Source organism: Salminus brasiliensis, chromosome 4, assembly GCF_030463535.1.
Source record: "Salminus brasiliensis chromosome 4, fSalBra1.hap2, whole genome shotgun sequence".
Classification (NCBI taxonomy): domain Eukaryota; kingdom Metazoa; phylum Chordata; class Actinopteri; order Characiformes; family Bryconidae; genus Salminus; species Salminus brasiliensis.
Window position 1 is genome coordinate 45,871,339 of NC_132881.1, and position 19,991 is coordinate 45,891,329.

The 19,991-nt window shown below is 41.1% G+C and overlaps 1 protein-coding gene across 2 annotated transcripts in view; it reads left to right on the forward strand.

The window, feature by feature from the left end:
- The first annotated feature begins 112 nt into the window (after window positions 1–112).
- Window positions 113–19,991, forward strand: part of galntl6 (polypeptide N-acetylgalactosaminyltransferase like 6) — a 248,123-nt gene continuing 228,244 nt past the window's right edge. Inside the window, exons 1-2 of one of the 2 annotated variants that reach the window (XM_072678571.1) lie at window positions 113–554; window positions 799–1,118. In XM_072678571.1, coding sequence (XP_072534672.1) covers window positions 984–1,118 — 135 coding nt within the window. In that variant the 5' untranslated portion in view covers window positions 113–554; window positions 799–983. The remainder of the gene's footprint in view (window positions 555–798; window positions 1,119–19,991) is intronic. The other variant, XM_072678572.1, reaches the window with a different exon arrangement.

The window sequence follows — 19,991 nt, forward strand, 5'->3', positions numbered from 1 at the left end:
GTCTGCAGCGACGCTCGGGCACCGCGCGCACACGTGTCTTCATCGCTGAACGAACGAACGAACGAACGCACGCACGCACGCACGCACGCGCGCGCGCACGCCCGCACGCACACATTCGCACAGCCACACGCGCACACCGAGGCGATGGGAAGGCGCGCGAGGACGGAGCGCAGAGCCGCGAGCCTCGAATGAGCGGGCACGCGCGGAACACCGCAAACAAACATAACAAACAAGCAACCAACAGAAACTGCCGGTAGAACGCTCGCACGAGGGGGGAGGGGGAGCGCGCGGCGCGCGGTTTGCGGCGCGCGGTTTGCGGCTCGCGGCTCGATTTAAATTTGAATTCAAGGACGCGTGACCGTTAAAACCGTTGCGACCGTTGGGCTCGGAGAAGAGAGCGGAGCGGCGCGGCGCGGCGCTTACTGCCACGGACGGAGGAGGAGGATTACCGAGCGACGCGTGTGTGTGTGTGTGTGTGTGTGTGTGTGTGTGTGTGTGTGTGAGAGTGAGAGAGAGTGAGAGAGAGAGTGTCAACATGCAAACACGCCTCTACAGTGAGTCGTTTTCTTTTTTTACGATTTTATCCGGTGAATTTCGGGGCTTGTCGTTAAAATTTGAGTCGTTTAGTAAATAAATATAAATCGATCAATAAATAGATCAATAGCTAGACACGTTATCCGTGTTTTCCTCTCGTTCCGTGCCGTGTTTTAACGTTATCTAGCTTATCACGTCTCTCTCTCTCTCTCTCTCTCTCTCCAGCCTCCGTAACCCTCTCTCTCCCTCTCTCCTTTGTTCCAGGGGAAACTTTGTCCTGGTGTGTGAGAGAAGGCGGTGCGTTTTCGTGGCCGGAGTGAGAGAAGCCCCCCATCTGCCTGCCCCCCTCCCCCCTCCCCCTCCGTCTCCCCCTCCGTCTCCGTCTCCAGCAGCACCGGCAGCAGCACCGGCAGCACCGTGCCCCGAGCCCTCCTCGCCACGACCACACGATGAAGCGGAGGCAGAAGCGTGTCCTGCAGATGGCCTTTCTGTTCACCGTGGCGCTCATCTTCCTGCCCAACGTGGGTCTGTGGTCTCTGTACAGGGAGAAACACCTGATGAAGTCGCCCGAGGCTGGAGAGCAGGTGAGTGCCCTGCTCCCAAGCTGCAGCCTTGACACGTGCCTTTACATGCACTGTTCACGCGCAGCTGGATATATAAGCATGCTTAGTGCAGGACACTACTATCAGGGTTATACACGGTGTCCAAACACTTATGGACACCCCTTCTTAGGCATGCATTCAGCTGCAGGATAGCCAAGTATTGCCATTAGAATAGGATGAGCCCATTGGCACCATGCTGCTGAATGCCAGGCGTGGGATAGAGGGGTAATAAAGCCCCCCAGCATTGAGGAGCTGTGGAGCAGTGGAAGAGCTGTGTTTTCTGGAGTGACGCTGCTGCTGGTGGTGGTGGTGGTGCATTCAATACTTTTTAGGGTAAGTTGAGTGGGGAGTTGCGATCATCCAACATCCTGTCCTCAATAGCTGATGTTTTTGTCACTGAATGCAATCAGATCCTCACAGCAGTGCGCCTCTAAAATTTAGTACACGGCCTTCTTCCATGGACAGTCAAGCGAGTTACTCCAAAAAAAGAAGGATAAGCTGATTTGAATGTTCATGATTTCTGAAGAAACAATGGGACGAACAGGTGTCCCAATACTTTTGTCCATCGAGTGTATATGGCGATATGGTGTATATATTGCAATGCAATATTCACGGTTGTATTGGGAGTGCTTTCTGTCTCAGAGCTGCTACACGCTAATCTAAGATTGGACATTTTTTGGGGGGGGGGGTCATGTGATTTTGATCACATGCCATCACAGCTTGTGTTACCCAAAGTTTTATTGACTTTTATTTATTTGCTATAGGCAGTGTCCCACATGAGGACAATTCACCCTGCAGTGATTTTATTCAAGAAGTGCAGCATTAATTATGCTTGCTGTAATGACATGTGCAGTATGTGTTGTTTAAGCACTGATATCCACAATATGCTCATAAAAGCCAACAAAATTGATCACAACACAATAAAAATGGCCATATTGTCCACCTCTGTTGGCATTGAGATTTGCATTTTAATAATTTAACTGCATTCGTAAAACTTAATTTCTCTGTAACCCTAATCCAGTTAGATTTACCTCCAATGTAGATGAAAAATATTGCATACAGCATACAGTTTTCAGTGTATAGCCCTATTAGGATGGGATTCGTTTTGCACGGGGAGGCGGAGTAATGTAATGTTTATCACAGGACGTCTGTAAAACTTATGACTGATTTACTGGGGAAAACAAAATCTCAGCATAAATGACTGAGATGGGAGTGACTACTTGATTAACACATGGCCGTAACCTCCAAAAAACATACACAATACGTAGCTTATTGAACTAAGAACTAATTATTTTTAGTTGAAAATTTGCAGCTACATGTTCATAACACTTACATGGGCTATAGGTTACACTATATGACTTACCTAAAACTACCAGAAGCCTTGCTCCTATGAGAAGTCATTTGGCTTGTCTTCTGGATTTCAGTGTAGTACATGTTGTACTGAGGTTTACCACAAACATAGTTGCCTCCTCAAGTGCCTCCGTTCTTGAGAAAAACCCAGGATTTGATGGAATATTTACCCACATTTTTGCACACTGATCACTGAGAAACTCGATTCTGTCCAAATTGTTGTCCAAATGTTTGTGGGTGTCCATTCCGCTACTTTAAGTTGCACCTATTACTGACACAGATGTGCAACTGCACACACAGCTAGTATAGTCCCTTTAGAGAAATATGGACAATAGAATAGGACTCTTTGGAGCAGATAAACATGAAGCTGTTGACACCAGGGCTAGAAGGGTATTAAGCCCTCCAGCATTTAGCTGTGGAGCAGTGGAACTGTGTTCTCTGGAATGATGGATGGTGCTTCAGCCAATACTTTTGCGGGGTAAACTCTTAACCCTTGATTTCAGAAGAAACAATGAATGAGCAGGTGTCCCAATACTTTTGTCCATACAGTGCCTTAAGTGCAAAAAGTACACATTTTTGACACCAAACACACCTTGGTTGGTCAGCTTATTTTTGTGACAAGGGTAAAATGTTTTTTTTTCTGGGGTCGGGGAGGTTAGTTTGTGCTGTAAACATTCAGGAAAGGTTTCACATGCACCAGCATCTGAAAAACTAGCTTCATTACAAAGTGGTTATGCTTTGCAACTTATCTGCTCCAGCACTGGCTAGTACTTATGCTTTGCCAGTTAGATTTAGTCTGGGCCCATTTGTAAGCACACAATACATAGGTCTAGGAACAAAGCTGTACTAAAAAAAGCCAAAGCTTTATATGCTAGAAAATCAAAGAGAGACCTCATCATTGCTAAGGAGAAGCCACCTCTGTCTACTAACGTGGCATCAAATTAAACAGTCAAAAATGGAAGAACGTGCCTTTATGCGCTTCGCTAAGCTTTCAGTGGTTCCCACACTACTGTGTGCTTGCAACCCACAAGATTATTTATGTAGGAGCGCTTAGGAAGTCAGCAGTTCCGCCTTTAGGCAAACAAATATCATGCAGAAAGATTTCTGTACTAGGCAGGAGGTTAAGTGCAATTATGGGTTATAATTGTGTGCATCTGCCGAAATCTGCCTCCAAACGTTCATTCAGTGGCTTTCAGTCATTTTCTCACTTGTGTCAAAGAGAGGGGGGTCATTAAGGTTAAAGCTAGAGGTAAATATGAAGTGGTGGATGTATTAACTTTATTAATAACAATAAGCTCTTATAGGTTAGATGAAATTGAGTTTTGCTGAGGAGGCTTTAGTAAGCTGTTGGTTTTGTTTCAGGCATATTATCATATGTGTTTTCACTGGATAGTTTGTCAAAAGTGTGCCCTCTTTTCTTCTTTGGTTTGGTTACAGCATTGGGCTTAAAGTAAAGGCTTTTAGATGCATGATACCAGATCTGAAATAATGCCTGTAAGTAAGGTTGTGATGAGAGCAGCATAGTTCATTTTTCAAGGGAAGGTGGCAAGGGCTGGTGTGCTCTGCCTGCTTTAGGTTTCAGCTACAGTGATGCATTGCCAACACTCTGGGGAGAAACCCGAGTCTGTTTATTGCGTCTAGTAATTGCTTCTTTCTCATTCGTTTTGTCCGGGTTTGCGTGGCTTTGGCCCTGGGCAGGCCACACGGTGCAAAGCCACTCACTTCATTACGGCCAAATCAGTGAGCAGCGGCTCCAGTGTTCACAGGGGGAAAAAATATCAGTGGACCTTGTACAGGGTCCTGTCATTTCCTCTTCTCCTGACCGCCTCTTGTGTTCTGCACCCCTCTCAAAATGCATCTGACAGATCTGGCATGCTTGCCTGTGCAATAATCTAATGCAATTAGAACCAGTGTGACAGGTAGGCCTTTCCGCTATTAGCCTTTGTACCCTGCTTTTGTTTTCTGCCCGGATCATTTAAAACTGCTTCATACCTTAGAGCCACTTCATTAATAGCCCTCGCTGAATGTGTAATGTCTTGTAGCGAAGCGAATGCAAGATAGCAGCCTATTGATTCTCCAGCAGTTCCTTATTTTTCATGAGATTATGATTAGATGATTGAGAGTGCCGTGGTGGGAGACTCATCTTCAGTGGCAGTGCAGGAAGGAGAACACTCTGGGATCAGTCTCAATCCCCTAGGTGTCACACATTTCCTGCCTCAAAAAGAACTGGAGTTTGCAACCCCAGACGAAAGATCCTTGCCTTTTATTGTGCCTCTGTCAGAGGGGGAAAGATAATTGACAGCTCAGCTATTGCTGCCGCACTGATAAGCCCTTGAGAACGCTGGTGACTAACTCCCTCTATATGTGTCCTCCTTGGTTGGCCAATAGCAATTAGTTGTGATTGAATCAGCCCTCGGATCGCTGAAATCCTCTTTCATTGATGCTGGATGAAGCTTAACTGAATATCAGTCCTGAGGAAATGCGAAGTCTAGCAAATGATTTGAAACCCCGGCCTCCGTCTAATGTGCCCGCTTCATGGTCTTTTCCTCCCCTCTGATTTGCTGTCTCTCTCTTTCCTTTTCTGTCTCTCTACCGCTACCTTTCTCTCTCTCCCCTCTATTTTGAAGTCTCTGGTGACAGTTCACTCCTAAGCCCTCTCAAGGGTAAACAGAGCCCATGTAGTCTCAATGGGAGGTTCACACAATGCCACCATTATGAGACGGGCATGTGTTGATAAGTGCGTGCCGGCACTGATAACCTCCTCTCGATTTTTTTTTTAAACAAGCGTCCAGCATTGAATCCAGCACGGGGACAGGCGGCAGAGTGTTACACACACACATCCCGTCCTCACAATCAGCCGCATCCCATCTGAGCAGGCCATTGCCCATCACCCTGCTGACAACAGCCAGACCCTGTACTTTAGTCACAGATAGTGCGGTGATAACGAGAGGTTTTGCTGCTGTCAACCACCACGCGAGAGCACAAAGCAGGAAGAGGGAGACACAACCTCTGGCTTTTTCAGCCGGCTGTCCTCAGATCCCTCTTTGAACCACCCGTGTTTGCGTTGTGCCAGCGAACGGAAGAACGTTATCGTCGCTTTCCATTTGCCTGCAAAGTGACAAGGGGAAGGGAGATGTAGTAATTGCAATTACCCTCAGTGTCGTAGCAGAGAGATGCGTTATGGTAATGCACGAGTCAGACTGACAATGGGAGCGCGGGTGAAGAGTGCATTGAATGATTTGTACAGAACCGTGGACAGGGAGCACACACACACACACACACACACACACACACACACACACACTCACGTTTACACACAGGATCCCACAATGAGGGAGAAGAATCTATTGTGAGTGGGAGTTTGGATAAAATTATGGAGGGGAAAAAGAAAGCTATTTCATGATTAGTCTTGTAGTCCTTGTCATGAGGAATTCAGTGTTTTCCACCAAGAGCTTCAATTTGGTGTGACACTGGGGTAGACTTCAATTTCGTGCAATAATAGGTTGTTGGCTATGCAACAATTGAATAGTGACCATATTATAAGCTGGAGGAATGAGTTATCCCTCCACATATAATTTCTGTTCACCTAAATATGAGTCCACTGGGGCAAATACTTTCCACAGAAACATAGCTTTCATTGAATTGCAGTAGAAAGAGGAACGAAAGATGAGAGAGAATAATTGATTGATGGGTCTACTCAACCTGAGGTGTGTGGGTTGGAGTTTTGCCATGGCATATTACATAAACAGTATATGTCCTTCTATCCTGTTAAGAGTAGGGTATAAAAATACATTGATTTAAAAATGGTGATTCAGCTGCATTCTGAGATAATAATAAGAGTCAATGGAGCATACGCTTTGTTTTGGGACAAAAACTGTTACAGATATATTGTTTTGGATGAGTAGTTGATGGTACTTGACCAAACTGGTATGGTACTTGAGTCTATGAATGTGTCGGATATCAAATTAAAAATTTCTTGATGTTTATTTTCTTATCTTTGCAATAATACAGCACAGAAATATAGTTCAAACATTTCATGATTCTGTAGAGCCCGTCCTTTCTATTGCATCTCATTGCCAGATTGTACGTGACTCGCATCCAAAATTATGAAGCTATAAAGAATGGTGGAGATACTTGTCTTTGCCTCTCGTTGTGTCTAACTGGTAGATTAGTTTCAACATCATCTGCCTCTTATCTGTAATTGGTAGATTTGTCCTTCTGTGTATGGTTTTGTGTGTAGCTTCCCAGTGGATACTTGTCATCTGCCTCTTGCCGTGTATACGTTAGACTCTGGTAAACCACTCACCCACATGGGTAACAGTATGTTTTCACCAGAGATATGAAGAATTCCTAAAATCTGACTTCAATTTGTAAGGTTTATGGTCAGATTATCTCTTCACTCACTTATCTTTAATGCAAGGATAATGAGTGTGCTATATGTTGTTATTTTTTTACATTTTTCACTACCAGACTCGGTTTGAATTTATCCATCATGAGCATTGCATGCAATTTACTGTGCAATTTACTGTTGCTCAGGCAAATGATGAGACCACATGGAATTACGTAACTGAATGTCTAATTCAGTAGGTACGGGAATGGTATCACATGCTGGAACCTAATGGACCATATGCATTTTTCCATCTGTTCTCTTAACTCATCGCCATACGGTTGTTTTTTTTCAGTAATTGTGTTTTTCTAGGAATGAAGGGAAAAAGATAATTATGGATCTTTATGTTATTCAGAAAAAAAATCATGATAATTTGCTCCTGTGCTCTATGCCCTTCATGTATTCAACTTATAGTATACATGTCTAATAATATGTCTGAGAGCACGTATTAGCACTGTGTCCATAGGCACACACACACACACCTCTACCTGCATGCATGAGTACACACATACACACACATGCTTACACACACTTTTTGCATTCATGTCGACCCTCCCGCTCAGCATCATCACTTCAGCCACACTCGATGTGAGCCTCAGTAATAAGAGCGGCAGCCTGACCCTCTCCGGAGAGAGGCAATTTAAACTTGATTACTCTGATGTGCCTCATGAGGTGATGACGGGAACAATGTCTTGGGCTGTTCGCCCGCGTCTCCTGAGATTAAAGAGTATTTCATACGGAGTGTGGGTTATGTAGCAGTGCAAGGTGATATAAAACCACTTACTCTCCGGCTCGTGAAACAATGGGAGATGGACCTATTCAGGCTTATGAGCTTGGCACCTCCATTAAGCTAATAACACTATTGCAAGAGACAGAAAGCCTCTGAAGGGCCCTTATTTTCCATTCTCTCCTACTTTTTAGCCAGGAGGGGTGACACAAACACACATGCTTTTAATACAATCACAAGCGTGATTACTCACCGTCCACTCATCTTTGCGATACAAGCTGTGAAACAGAATGGAACCAAAGCCCTTTCTAAATACCAGGATTGAGGATTGATAAATGTGCGATTTGTCTTTTGAATGGACTGCTTGCCCCTAAATCAAACCCTGTATCAACTAATAATTATGAATACCACAAACCAATGAGGCCGGCCTACTTTGTGAAATATAAGTTGGCGCAGTTACTATTTCCAAATGTTTGAGGGTGGTTCTGCTGTTTGTGAGTTCTGTGCTCGGTTGCTTGTTCTGTACTTTTCCTGTCTGATCTTTGTTATTTATCCTGAAGCGTGCAGAGCAATGCTGTAATAAATTTATGGGAGTTTGAACTGGCAGCTTTGACTGACTCCTCCACTTGGGTGATTGTTATTCAAGGAGAGCGGAGCCTCTTATGTTTTATGGCTCCTATCCTTGCAGTGTGTGCAGATTTATGGCATTAAAATCCACTGCACAAGGTGATATTTGTCATTGGTGAAACATAACCACAGTAAAATGAGACAGTGGGCTTAACTCTAACAGAGAATCAGAGTTTTACACCTACAGGATAAAGTGTCATGGGCTTATTGTGCTCTGTTAGTGTGCAGCTAGCAAGCTATTTAAAACCAACTCTGTGCTTCTCTCCACCCTGAGTGTTACTTAAGTTTTTAAATGTGTTCATGAAGTCGTTTATTATGGCTGACACTAACGACTATTTTTTCTGTTGTTTAATCTATTGTTAATTTTGTAGATTAGTCAAATGTTCTGAACTATTTTTTTCCAAAAGAATTGAGTATTTAAATTTTCCTTTATTGACAAAACTGTAAATAAAGGTTTACATATTTAGTGCAAAACTGTAGGTTTAATTGACTGTATGTTTTTTAATATAACTGCTCCACTCAAACCGACTGCCCAGTTAAGAGTTCAATGATTCAGTAGTTTGATGAGGAAATCTTAGGTCATGTGATGAAACAAAGCAGGATCACTTTCATGACTGCAATAATATATACATTATTTTGCCTGTTCTGCATTAAGAGCTCTCTAGTAATAGCATCAAACACAAAAACAACAATTCCATATAGTACCACTTGGCTGGTCTGTGTCTATATGATTGGAATTTACAACTTGCAAAAGCAAGGTCTCAGTAAGGAGAAGTAGTAATAGTACTAATACAAGTGTGTTATCTGGGAGTTACTCTGCATGAGCCATGTCTTGTTTGATCCATTTATGGATGCAGTGATTCACAGCCAAACTCATCTCTCTGCATTTAATCGACTTGCACAGACATGTTGGTCTGATCTTCTCAAAAGTAATCACATCACCCTTTGTTTATCCTCCACCTCATAATTGAATTGAGTTCGATTGAGTGCATGTCTGATACTGTCTCACTCATACCCCCTACAATATGAATCAATGACTAGTGTCTTTGTAGGTCGCAGCACTACTCATTACCCTCGTCTGATGGTTATGTACAAGGAACAAAAAAGGACATAAAAAGATCTTAAGCACGTTAGTGGGAGTGTTCCAGGCTTTCAGGCTGTGTGCTATACTCTTTCACATTTTACATATGTTAAGCGAAACCAGAGACATTATAAATGCGGAGAGCGGCCACTGGTTGGAACACGAATTGGACTTCTCGTCATGTTGGCATCTATTTAGGAATAAAGTCCTGCACCTTATAACAGAAAGAGCCAGTCAGCTTGCTTACATAGCCTCCCTCTATGTGGAGATCTGTGCATGAGCAGTAGCATGTTTTGTGCAGAATGCTACAAACTACTTATAAGGTTTTTGTAAGGTTTCATTAGTGATTTTAAATTTGTTTTTGAAAAGGGCATTTCCAAGAGTAATAAGGTAGTTCCCAGTATTTTGCCTTTTTATGAACTAGTTCTAATCCTAAAAAAACATCTCAGGTTCTATTTCTTAGATGTCATTTACATGTCTTTTGTTATTTTACAGGGTGAACTGTCCTTTTCTCTAATGTCCTATAGTTTTTTTAAATTTAAAGAAAATGTACGTTAGAGTTTACATGTCGACTCTGAAAACCTCATTTATACAGTCATAAAATTAAATATATATAAAAATAAAAATAAACATATAATTAAATTAAATGTATATAAGAAGATCTTTAAACTACAAGTTAGATTGCTCTTACCACATTGTTCTAACTACATATCAACAATATATATATATATTTTTTATTCCTGTGAGCATGTATGATATATGTCTTAAACAGGGACTGCTTTGACTCTCAATTTCATTCAAATATTACATTTTTACTCAGACTTATCATTGTTATAATTTATGTTAAACTAATGCAACTTTTTAGAGGACTTTAGTTGCAGCTGCAAATGTCATGACAACTTGAACTCAGCACAATGCAAAAAAAGTTACCAGTGCTACATTAAAATCTTCCTTTTTGGAAGCAGTGTGCAGAAATCTTGGAAGACCTTAATTGGAATTGCAAATGCCATCTTGCAGTGCTTTCAATTCAGATTTGGCTATGATTACACTGTAGTACAAAAAAAGTTCTCATTAGTTTTTTTTTACTTCTCATTTTCTCTGTGAACATATAAAATGTCAGTCAGAAAACTCAATTACAGTAATGAAGCAGCGATCTTTGAATTTTCCTTGACAGTAATTAGCAAGCACTTGGTAATTGCCACCCTCATTTCTTTTACCTTAATTGGGGACCTTTTCCTAAGGGTGTATAAATGTATCTTACATAATGTGAATTGTAGAGGAGATACTGTATGTGTGCAGTGCTTAGCACATACTTACTATTTCCATGTTGTATTTAATAAAGGGGACAGTAGGGTTTCTGCAGGCCCCCACATGAGTTTCTTCTTAAATGAATTTCTACTTTTTTCTACACACGGGTTAATGATAAAGAGACACGTTCAATGGATGAAGTTGGCAGGGCTTGTTAAACGTTCTTGATGCTATTAGCATATTTCTGAGTCGTTCTAAGACATTATCCAGCTTAATTAGAGTCCAGCAGAGCATCTTTGAAATATTAATAGGCAAAATAGAGTCTGCCTCAGATTAATTCTGCTCTGTGTTGTCAGCTGATTGTTATTAGCAGCTAGTGGCTTTTTGTCTATGTTGAACTAAAGGAAAAATGAACATGCAGTATTTGTGAGAGGGCTTGGCCAGGACTGAGAGACTCAGTGTGCAGCTGCAGTATACCATAGAAAGATCTATGATAGAACTGACCTGGGGACAACTGGGACTAGTCTTCCAGTCAAAGGGACAGTTAGTATGCATTGTTTCTTGAAGTCATTTTACCACCAATGGGCTAATGTGGGTGCCAGAGGGGAGGAAGTTGGAGGAGCAAGTAAGGTTTGGTTGTACAGCAATGTGTGTGGCAGCACTAGAGAAGGGAACTGCTGCTACTGACAGGACCTACCACAGAGATGCACAACCAGTGGATAGGTTTGTGTGTGTGTGTGTGTGTGTGTGTGTGTGTGTGTCTACTCTTTGTTTTATTTCTGTGAGGCAGTGCTTCAGTATGGGTTTGCTGCTTGGCCGCTCACCTCCTCTGATTCCTAACATCTTTGGGCAGAGGAATGCACTCTGTCACACTTCATGCTCTTTCCCAGTTTGATGTTAACCATCACACTCTCTGCCAGTGCTCTTGTCCTGGCACTCAGCTCCCCAGACTGCACAGGCTGTTTCAAAGCACCTGCATCGATCCCTCAGAAAAAATGGCTTTGTGTTACTGAAAGTACGCTTCGCTTCTCTATTGATTAAAAGGACATTTAGGCCCTCACAAAGCATAGTGTTGTTATTTGGCTAATTTATCTGCTGCATTAATGAAGGAAAGGTTTTTCTTTTAACTGAGTTATTTACTCAGTGTTGTTGTAGTTGAACCTTCTGTCTTCTGTACACCTAATGCTTTTCTTACAGAAAAATAAGCCAGTGTGCGATTCCACATGTACCACTTGCACCACTGGTTAACACATAGAAATAAAACAAACAAGAAATGTGAATCATGGGCCTTTTTGTCCCCTGGCTATTCAAACTGCTCCTATTGGTCATTAGAAGACAAGCCCCTTTCTCTTCGGATGGCCACCTTTCTGCTTTCAAGTTATTTATGGCATTATATCCACTCATACAGCCGTTCCTAATTACGCTTCACCATTAAGATTAATGGGGGACCTCGGCCGGATGTCTCTGCCAAGCTTACTTTTGTTTGTCCTGACTGATGAATGAGAAACTCAGACGTGTCTAGAAGATTCCCTGTGGTCAGGGAAGATAAAGGTTTATTAGCCAGTTAACTGGAGTTGCTTCAGTTTGAGCTCATATTCCACACCACCACACTGCACACATACACAACCATGCCTCTTTGCTTTTGTAGGCACAAATGTGATTTTTTTCCATGCTTATTATTCGCTTCTGTCTTTTCCTTATTTCCCTGGTAATTCTTCTATTTTTGATTTTTTTTTCTTTTTTATTAAACATCCATTTATTTTTACTTTGTACTTTAAAGAACCATTTCGTTCCCCTTTCATGACTAATGTGGTATCATTACCTTTTAGTGGGATTTGAATCACACCGACCTCAAAGTTCACCTCTAAAGGGACTTATTAAATTGTACATGGGTGAAAAACTGACACCATACTGTAATGAAAGAGTCCCATCTTTCAGACTTATAGACACCATTCCCATGTTAATGGTCAAATGGACTGGTAATTGCCTAGTGGAACTTTTCAATGTTCACTTAGATGTATTAACCCTTTCACGGCTTGCTCTGCGGAATGCTGGACAACAGATTACATTAGCAGGTATTTTCATAACACTTTTAAAAATAAAGGCACTATTAGTGTTTTTTTGAGCAATGCCATAACTAAGAACTGCTTTTGGTACAAAACAGTACAAAACATGGGCCTTATTCACCAACCGTTGTAAAGATGAAAGTTCTTCTTAAAACCAACTTGCATCATTCTTAGTGTTTTCTTATTTGGGATTTGTTTCGATTAGGAGGACAATGGGATTAATCATTATAAGACCAGAGCTGTAAACAGTTCTTAAAACCACATCGTAGTTTGTTAGAAAATCTGTAGGCCGGTTTTGGTGAATGAGGTGCAATATTTGTAATAGAGATGTGTGGGAGTGAAGAGCCTTTAAATTGGTAAAAAAAACTTAAATTGGTAAAAAAAACAATTCTTTAACCTTTAAATGGTTCTTTACTCATCTTCTATCACATTGTTCAAAGGACTTTTTGTAGCTTTTTGTAGACAAAAATGTTCTAGGATGTATCTAGGATTCAGTCATTCATTTATTCATTTATTACCAATTAGGGCTGCAACAAATGACTATTTTAATAGTGGAATAATATACTGATTATTAAAATAAATAAATTATTCAGATTATCCATTGTTCAGTTGGCAACATTAATGTAGCTATCAGCTTTTAAAATTAGGTTAAGGTTGTTTTCTGCATTTGCTAACAAGCAGTGAAGACAAAAAATATGAATACCTTTTTAGGAAATTTACAGATTTAACTGTCTGCAACTATGTAAAAAATAAAACCAAGGATGTACAAGTTAGCGGCAGTAAAATATAACAAAGGTAAATCAGTTTTCTTTTAATCAGATTCCCTTAGAGCGATTGCTTCTCTCTCTGGACCCTTTTTTGGTTTCTTTCATCCTGTTTCACAGTAAAAGTTGTGTGCTGCAGATGTGTGGCCGTGCCGTTTTTCTCCACATGTGTCGTTCACGTGACAGCTGCTCAGTCTGTGTGTTTTTTTTTTCCGCAGCTCTGCGTCTAAATCGAGGACATTATTTCTGCAGAAAGTAACAGTGGCAGTAAAACTGTATTCCACACTGTTATAGTTCAACTTTAGCAACTAATCTGTGGTTCATTTACATCCTGAACCATTCCTAGTTAGCACAAGCAAGCACTAGCAAGACTCTGTCGTTTAATGGTTGAACCCCTGTTACCAACAAATAACATTGCAGCTCCCAAAATGTTAGTATCTACAAACCTACATCTATCTGAAGACCTTTGCATGAAACCTGTCAGTAGATGGTAACACCAACACTGAGCAACACCTTTAGAAGGACCTCCTGATCCTCCCCTCAAGTATCTGTCGGTTCCCATGGATCATGTATATCATATACCAGTTACTTTCTGTTAGAATATCTGTTTCTGTAAACCCTGTGGCTAATATTTCCCCAAAAGTTCTTGACGAACAAAGGCAGATCTGACAGCCTCATCAGCATCCTTGGAGAAAGCCAATCACGGCAGTAGATTAGTGACGTGCTCCTGTCAGGCTCTCCTCACATCAGCGCCGCGCCTCCGTTTGATTCCACCCTCTCCACCGAGCGTGACAGCCACTTTGCGACTGATTTGTTTACATGGCCTTATTGTTTCTTTTTTTCATCTGCAGTGTTATTTGTGTTTCTGTTCTTGGAGATGCTCCCCTAATTCCCGGGTTGATTCCATGACTGACACCAGCTTGCGCAGATGTACTGTAGCTCTCAAACGCATTGAATGCATCACTCAAGGCTGCCGTCTTCTCCCGCTCTCATCTGACAGAAGTGACAGAGCTAATGCATAAAAGAAGAAAAAAACAAATGCGGGCTGAAGCACAGTAACTATTTTTGATTTCGGGGGATGTTTGGACCCCTGATAAGCAGTTTTGATGGGTGTGTCAGTGCTTTGCTTCAGAGGCTGTGACGCCATGCTGGATGCACAAAAACACTTGATGATGCACAAAGAACTAGAACTGCATTTTGGGAAACTGCTTTTCTGTCTGTGAGGAGATGTTTGTAAATATTCAACTTGGAAAAGTGATGAATTAGAATACTGAACAAAATCCTTGACACGTAAGCACATTATTTAATACTGTTCATGTGAGCAATAAAGAGTTTTGGCTTGTAAAAAAATCAGATCACATCAGAACAGATGCAGGTAAACATAAACACAAGTAGCAAGAATCCCAGAGTTCTCCTGGACATACTGATTTACCAAACCAGGGGTTGGATGATAACTATAAATGGTACTCCCATTAGAAGAGCTTTGGCTCAGTACTACAAGTGAGATTCCGCTTTTCACTTTATTCTCTAACTATAACTATAAGCATAATGCTTTCTGTGTTTGCTCTTACACCTGTAACATAGTTATTGCTGTTTCTGCTTAGTTACTTCTCTTGTTTTTGTAGCTGCCACTTAACTTACACTGAGCAAACTTGACAAAAGCTATTGTCTTTAGCTTGTGGGTCTTCTGTATACTTCTATCCCTGTGCCATCTGCTGTTTGTGTGTCTTGTAAGTCACTGTGGCTAAGAGCATCTGCTAAGTGAATAAATGTATGTAAAACCCAGTGGAACGGCGCATCACACTGACGATGACAATGCCCACAGATTTTGTTATTTTTTTTGGCAACTCCTTTGTCGGGAAGAGATTCCAATCAGTGACACTGAGATAAGGCTGGCATATCTGCCACTGTGCAGTGACATGACATACACCCCCGTGTATTGTGAGTGATTGACAGCTCCATGGTTCAGATTTGTTCAGATCCTCGTCTGATGAGAACTGCTTTTAACCAAAAAATAAGACTCACTTTCTTTACTCTGTCAAATTAAATGGTGCCCAAAAGCGATGTAATGTTTTTACCCACTCGTCAACCTCTTCGTCTTTTGCAATTTCCCTAAATAGTGTGTGCCACATGACAGTGCTCACAGCGTTATTTAGGTTAGCTCTGTCATTTGTAAGAAGATGCACATTACTCGAGAAGCAGCGAAGCAGAGAGGACCCTTCACCAATTTCCATCCATGTATCTGTTAGTGTTACAAATGAGCATTTATTTGCATGTTTGCACAGCTCTCTTATGGATGAGTCTCCCCATCAGCTATATTAATTTAGACTCTGCACCAATGTTTATCTTCTATCATAGGGATTAGAAATGTAATTACTGCTCAGAGCTGACATTTTTGTCATTTCTGCCTGCGAGTCGCTGACAACATAATGAACAAGCAGAAGATTTGCTTGGGGCCTTTCACCATCTCTCGTGGCTCCCCATAAACAATGCATGCTTGTGTATAAGATCATCTCCAGTGACTGGCAAGTGCACACATGCTGCTGTTTACATAACAATTGTGTGTGTAGCAATGTAACTTAATGAGCAAAGCTTAATTTACAATATATTTGCCTATGAAAGCATTCAAATGTCCAAATCACAGGTTAAATGTGTGTGGAATTGAATTACGCTTGAACAAACTTGACCAAAGCTGTTGTCTTCAGTCAAGGTGGAATGTGGGGACTCCCACTTCATACAGTACATGACTGTTTTACTCTGAGCTTTGTGGTATTGTCTGTCCAACAATACCACGGCTCACAACTGCTGTGAGTACAGGAGAGCATGATTCTTGGGTTGGAAGGCTGAATTAGTCCTATTCTCTAGTCAGGCTAATGCTGATGGCATCTCATGAGCATTTCAGGTTGCATACACAGGACTGGGCAGATATCACTCACCTCCATGTGCCTTCAGATGCTCTCTAACATTGCAGTAGCAAAGTAGTTAGAAAAATTCTGTTTTTGTGTCTAGTAGGAAACGTGTTTAATTTCATGTTTCCAGGCTGACAATTACAGGCCTGCTCCTTCCAGTGACGCAGGCAACTATGTGATGTGTAAATATAAATATGTAAATATAAATATAAAGATAAATGTCACCACTATTAACTATCTGTTGTATCTGGTTTGGTAATTTTCATCAATAATATTTAAATACTTTATAAATTTAAATTTTCTTCCTTCAGCTCTGAGGGAGTTTTTCCTTGCCACTGTTGCCGTTGGCTGCTCACTGGGGGTCTTTAATCCTTCATGTTTTACGTTATTTCTTCTTTCTTCTTTTTGTCTCTGTCTTTTATTAATTACTAATTATGTAAAGCTGCTTTGTGACGACAACAGTTGTAAAAATCACTATACAAATAAATCTGACTTGACTTGACTTGATGTGTGGTGGTGGGAGCAGAAAAGACGACGTGGCGATTGGTGATTGGGAATAGGGAAGAGCAAGATGCAAAATAATTTAAGGATATCTAGAAAGATTTTTATGCTAGGAACCTGTGCACCTCAGCTACAAATGAAACCCTTTGGAACATGGAGGGGCTAGATGTAAAAGTTACCAAATGGTCTGGTAAACTGATGCAGATAATTCTATCTTGGTGATATCCCGTTTGTAAAATACATACAAGTATACTTTCATTTGGCTTATATAAAAACATTTTGAATGACTACCAACTCAGCAGTTAAAGCAAAAAAATATTCTGTGTATACTTTGAAATATCCTGTAACTAGCAGTTTTATAGGCATGTTTATAGGAGATTTTCTTGTCATCTATTCTACAGGAGAGCACATGGCAGTCCATCACACTGAATTTGTGTCATACAGAAGCCAGATTTAGGTTGAGTGCATTGTCTTGATGTAATGCCATGGTGTGGAACAGGATTAAGCAGGCATCTGAATAGGAAGTAGAAAAGGTAGGTCAGAAATACCTGTGAGATGCAGCACCACTGGCGCACTGGAGAGACATCCTGTGTTTCTTCATGGGGACGAGAGCATTAAGTAAATCAGCACCCCGGCTTTATACATTATGCAGCGGTACACCATACAGTGTGAACATCACAGATTCAGGTCATTATAGAAGCGTGTGAGAGCTGCCCTCGCACCCTGTTCCAGCGCACTACCGAAGCACAGACCACCATTAATACCCTCTTCCTGTGTGACTTAATGGAACTTTCTTAGGTTTGCTTCATGTACCAATGTCATTTGAAGAAACATCCAACACCCTCCTCCCTCCCCACTGAACAAGAGAGATCTTTCCTGAAAGTGTATGACCCAGATTCATCTTTCTCATTTCCATTTCTCAGATGCTTCTTTTTTTTTCTCTCTCTCTCTCTTCTAGCGTATGGAGCCTCCCTGCTCACTCGTGTGTAGCCAGTTGTTATTTCTAATGTTTCGAGGCAACGGGGAGGTCCCCTGAGCATAGAGTCATTTACTTTAAAAATGCATCCTCTAAACAGAGAGGAACTCAAAGGCGCGGGTAATAAATACAGCGTGCCTCCCTCGCCACGCGCTAATATTTAATCAGCTATCAACAGGCTGCTGAGTGCACTCCACTCGAGCAAGTGCCCTCGGAAATGTATTTGTTTCTTAAATTGGACTAGTCCGTATCTGCAGTTTAACATCGTAACTAATTGGCCCTGGTGGTTTCTTGCGTGCGCTTCAACGCTTTAAACGGATGCCTGAATTAAAGAGACTCTCGTCTTGTCACCGCAGTCCTATTAAAATGCATTGCACAGCCAGTGCTATGTGTGGCGTGATGATTAGAATGAAAAATACTCCTAAAAAGGTCCTATTTGTCTCGCCGAGTATTTTAAGTTAGATATATCAATGCCCTTTACACACCCACATACTCTTCACTTACTTCCATATCGTCCACCGGGCCCTTTGTGTTCCGTTACAGCGGGTTGAAACGGGTGTCCGTGTCTCTGGGCGTTCACCTCTCCACACCTTTCTCTCCTCACCTGTTCTCCTCCACCTCTGTCCTGGCACACAGCCAACCCATAATTAAAGGCACAAATTAAAACACTTCAGCAGTTCTAAGTGGTAGTGTGAGTGATCACCCGTAGCCTCAGGCCCTGTGGATTTTTTTCACCTCTATGTGAGGGAATATATTTAGAATTGTGCTGAGTCAAAACCATTGGGAGGAAGTGATGGCATTACATTAAGACCAGGAAATGAGCCCTCCAGCAGCTAGTGGTGAACTGGTGAGCTACTGCTCTTTTTATTAAATGTCCCATACATTTTATTTTTTCAATCATTCAATCATCCCTTGTGGCCAATTCCTTGTAAAAAAATAAAAAGATTTTTATTCTATAAAAATATATTATATACATTTTTTAGTCATCAGTTTTTAAACATCTCTCTTCCCTTTTATAGTACACATTCTAGGCACATGCAGTTATTTTCTGCACATGCAGGCATTACTCTTGCCTGTTATCAAAACTGAAGTATGTGTTGTGGGGTTAAAGCCCTGCCCTCGAGGCACAAAAACGAAATGGAAAAGAAACAGTAAGTTGGGTTGTTACTTGTTTCACGAACAGCCCACTGGTAGAATTTGGTTGTGTTTTAAATACAGCTATCCAGAAGGTGATGTTGTTGTTGTTATTGTTGTTGTTATAAATGGCAATTTCTTCCTTTTTTGAAAAAATTGAATCATTTTCTGTGAGAACATGGAATACAGTAGAAGGGGATTATAGTAAATGTAATGTAATAGGTCATTGAGACATTTACAGAAACTCTTCAGTCTTTTCTGAAACAGGACACGATTTTTGTCATGAACCTCAGGCAGATGTATAGCATGTCTTTTGTGTTTTAACCATATTGTCGGAGTTGAAGATATGAGGGAAATTCATTTCGATCCAGCTTTTCAGAATGTGACCCATTTAATGGTGCAGAAGACCAGAGCAGGACTGCTTATCGAGACATACGATACAGAGATCTGACAGAATAGTAGAGATGTATGAAAGGGAAGATAAATGTACAGTGATGTGTAAAGGTTTTAGGCGGTAATTTTTTTTTTTTTAAAGTGTGTTTTCTAAGTGTCAAAGTATTCCTGCAAAATTGCTGTAGAACTTTAGTGCAGTCAGAAAAGACAGAAATTTGGTTTATATTTACATATTTTATTTATTCGTTTTTTCTGTTATAACACAATAATTATATTTAAAAATATTTATTATATTATTATAGTTTAATATTTATTAATATTATTATCACAACATAACCCAAGGTATTGAGATCTTGAAAAAAAGAACATTATTTTATCAAGATAACAACATAATTCATTTGACAAATCAAAGCATTTTCCTGACATACGAGGCTGCAACGTAAACATATGGATGATCTGACCAAGGTTTCCCCATGCGAGTCCTGCGCCTTTCCCTTTGTTGTGGTCTGGACCATGAATGTAAATCTCAGAGCTTTTTGCTCTCAGAACAAACACACTCAGGGTTTGTTTGACAGAGAGCTGGCACGCTGCAGTGTCATCACAACAAACCCAGGGCTCAGCTCCTTACTGCATCACCAGTGCTACTGAGCGATACAGCCCCTAGATTATCTGATTAATAGTATAAATTGACT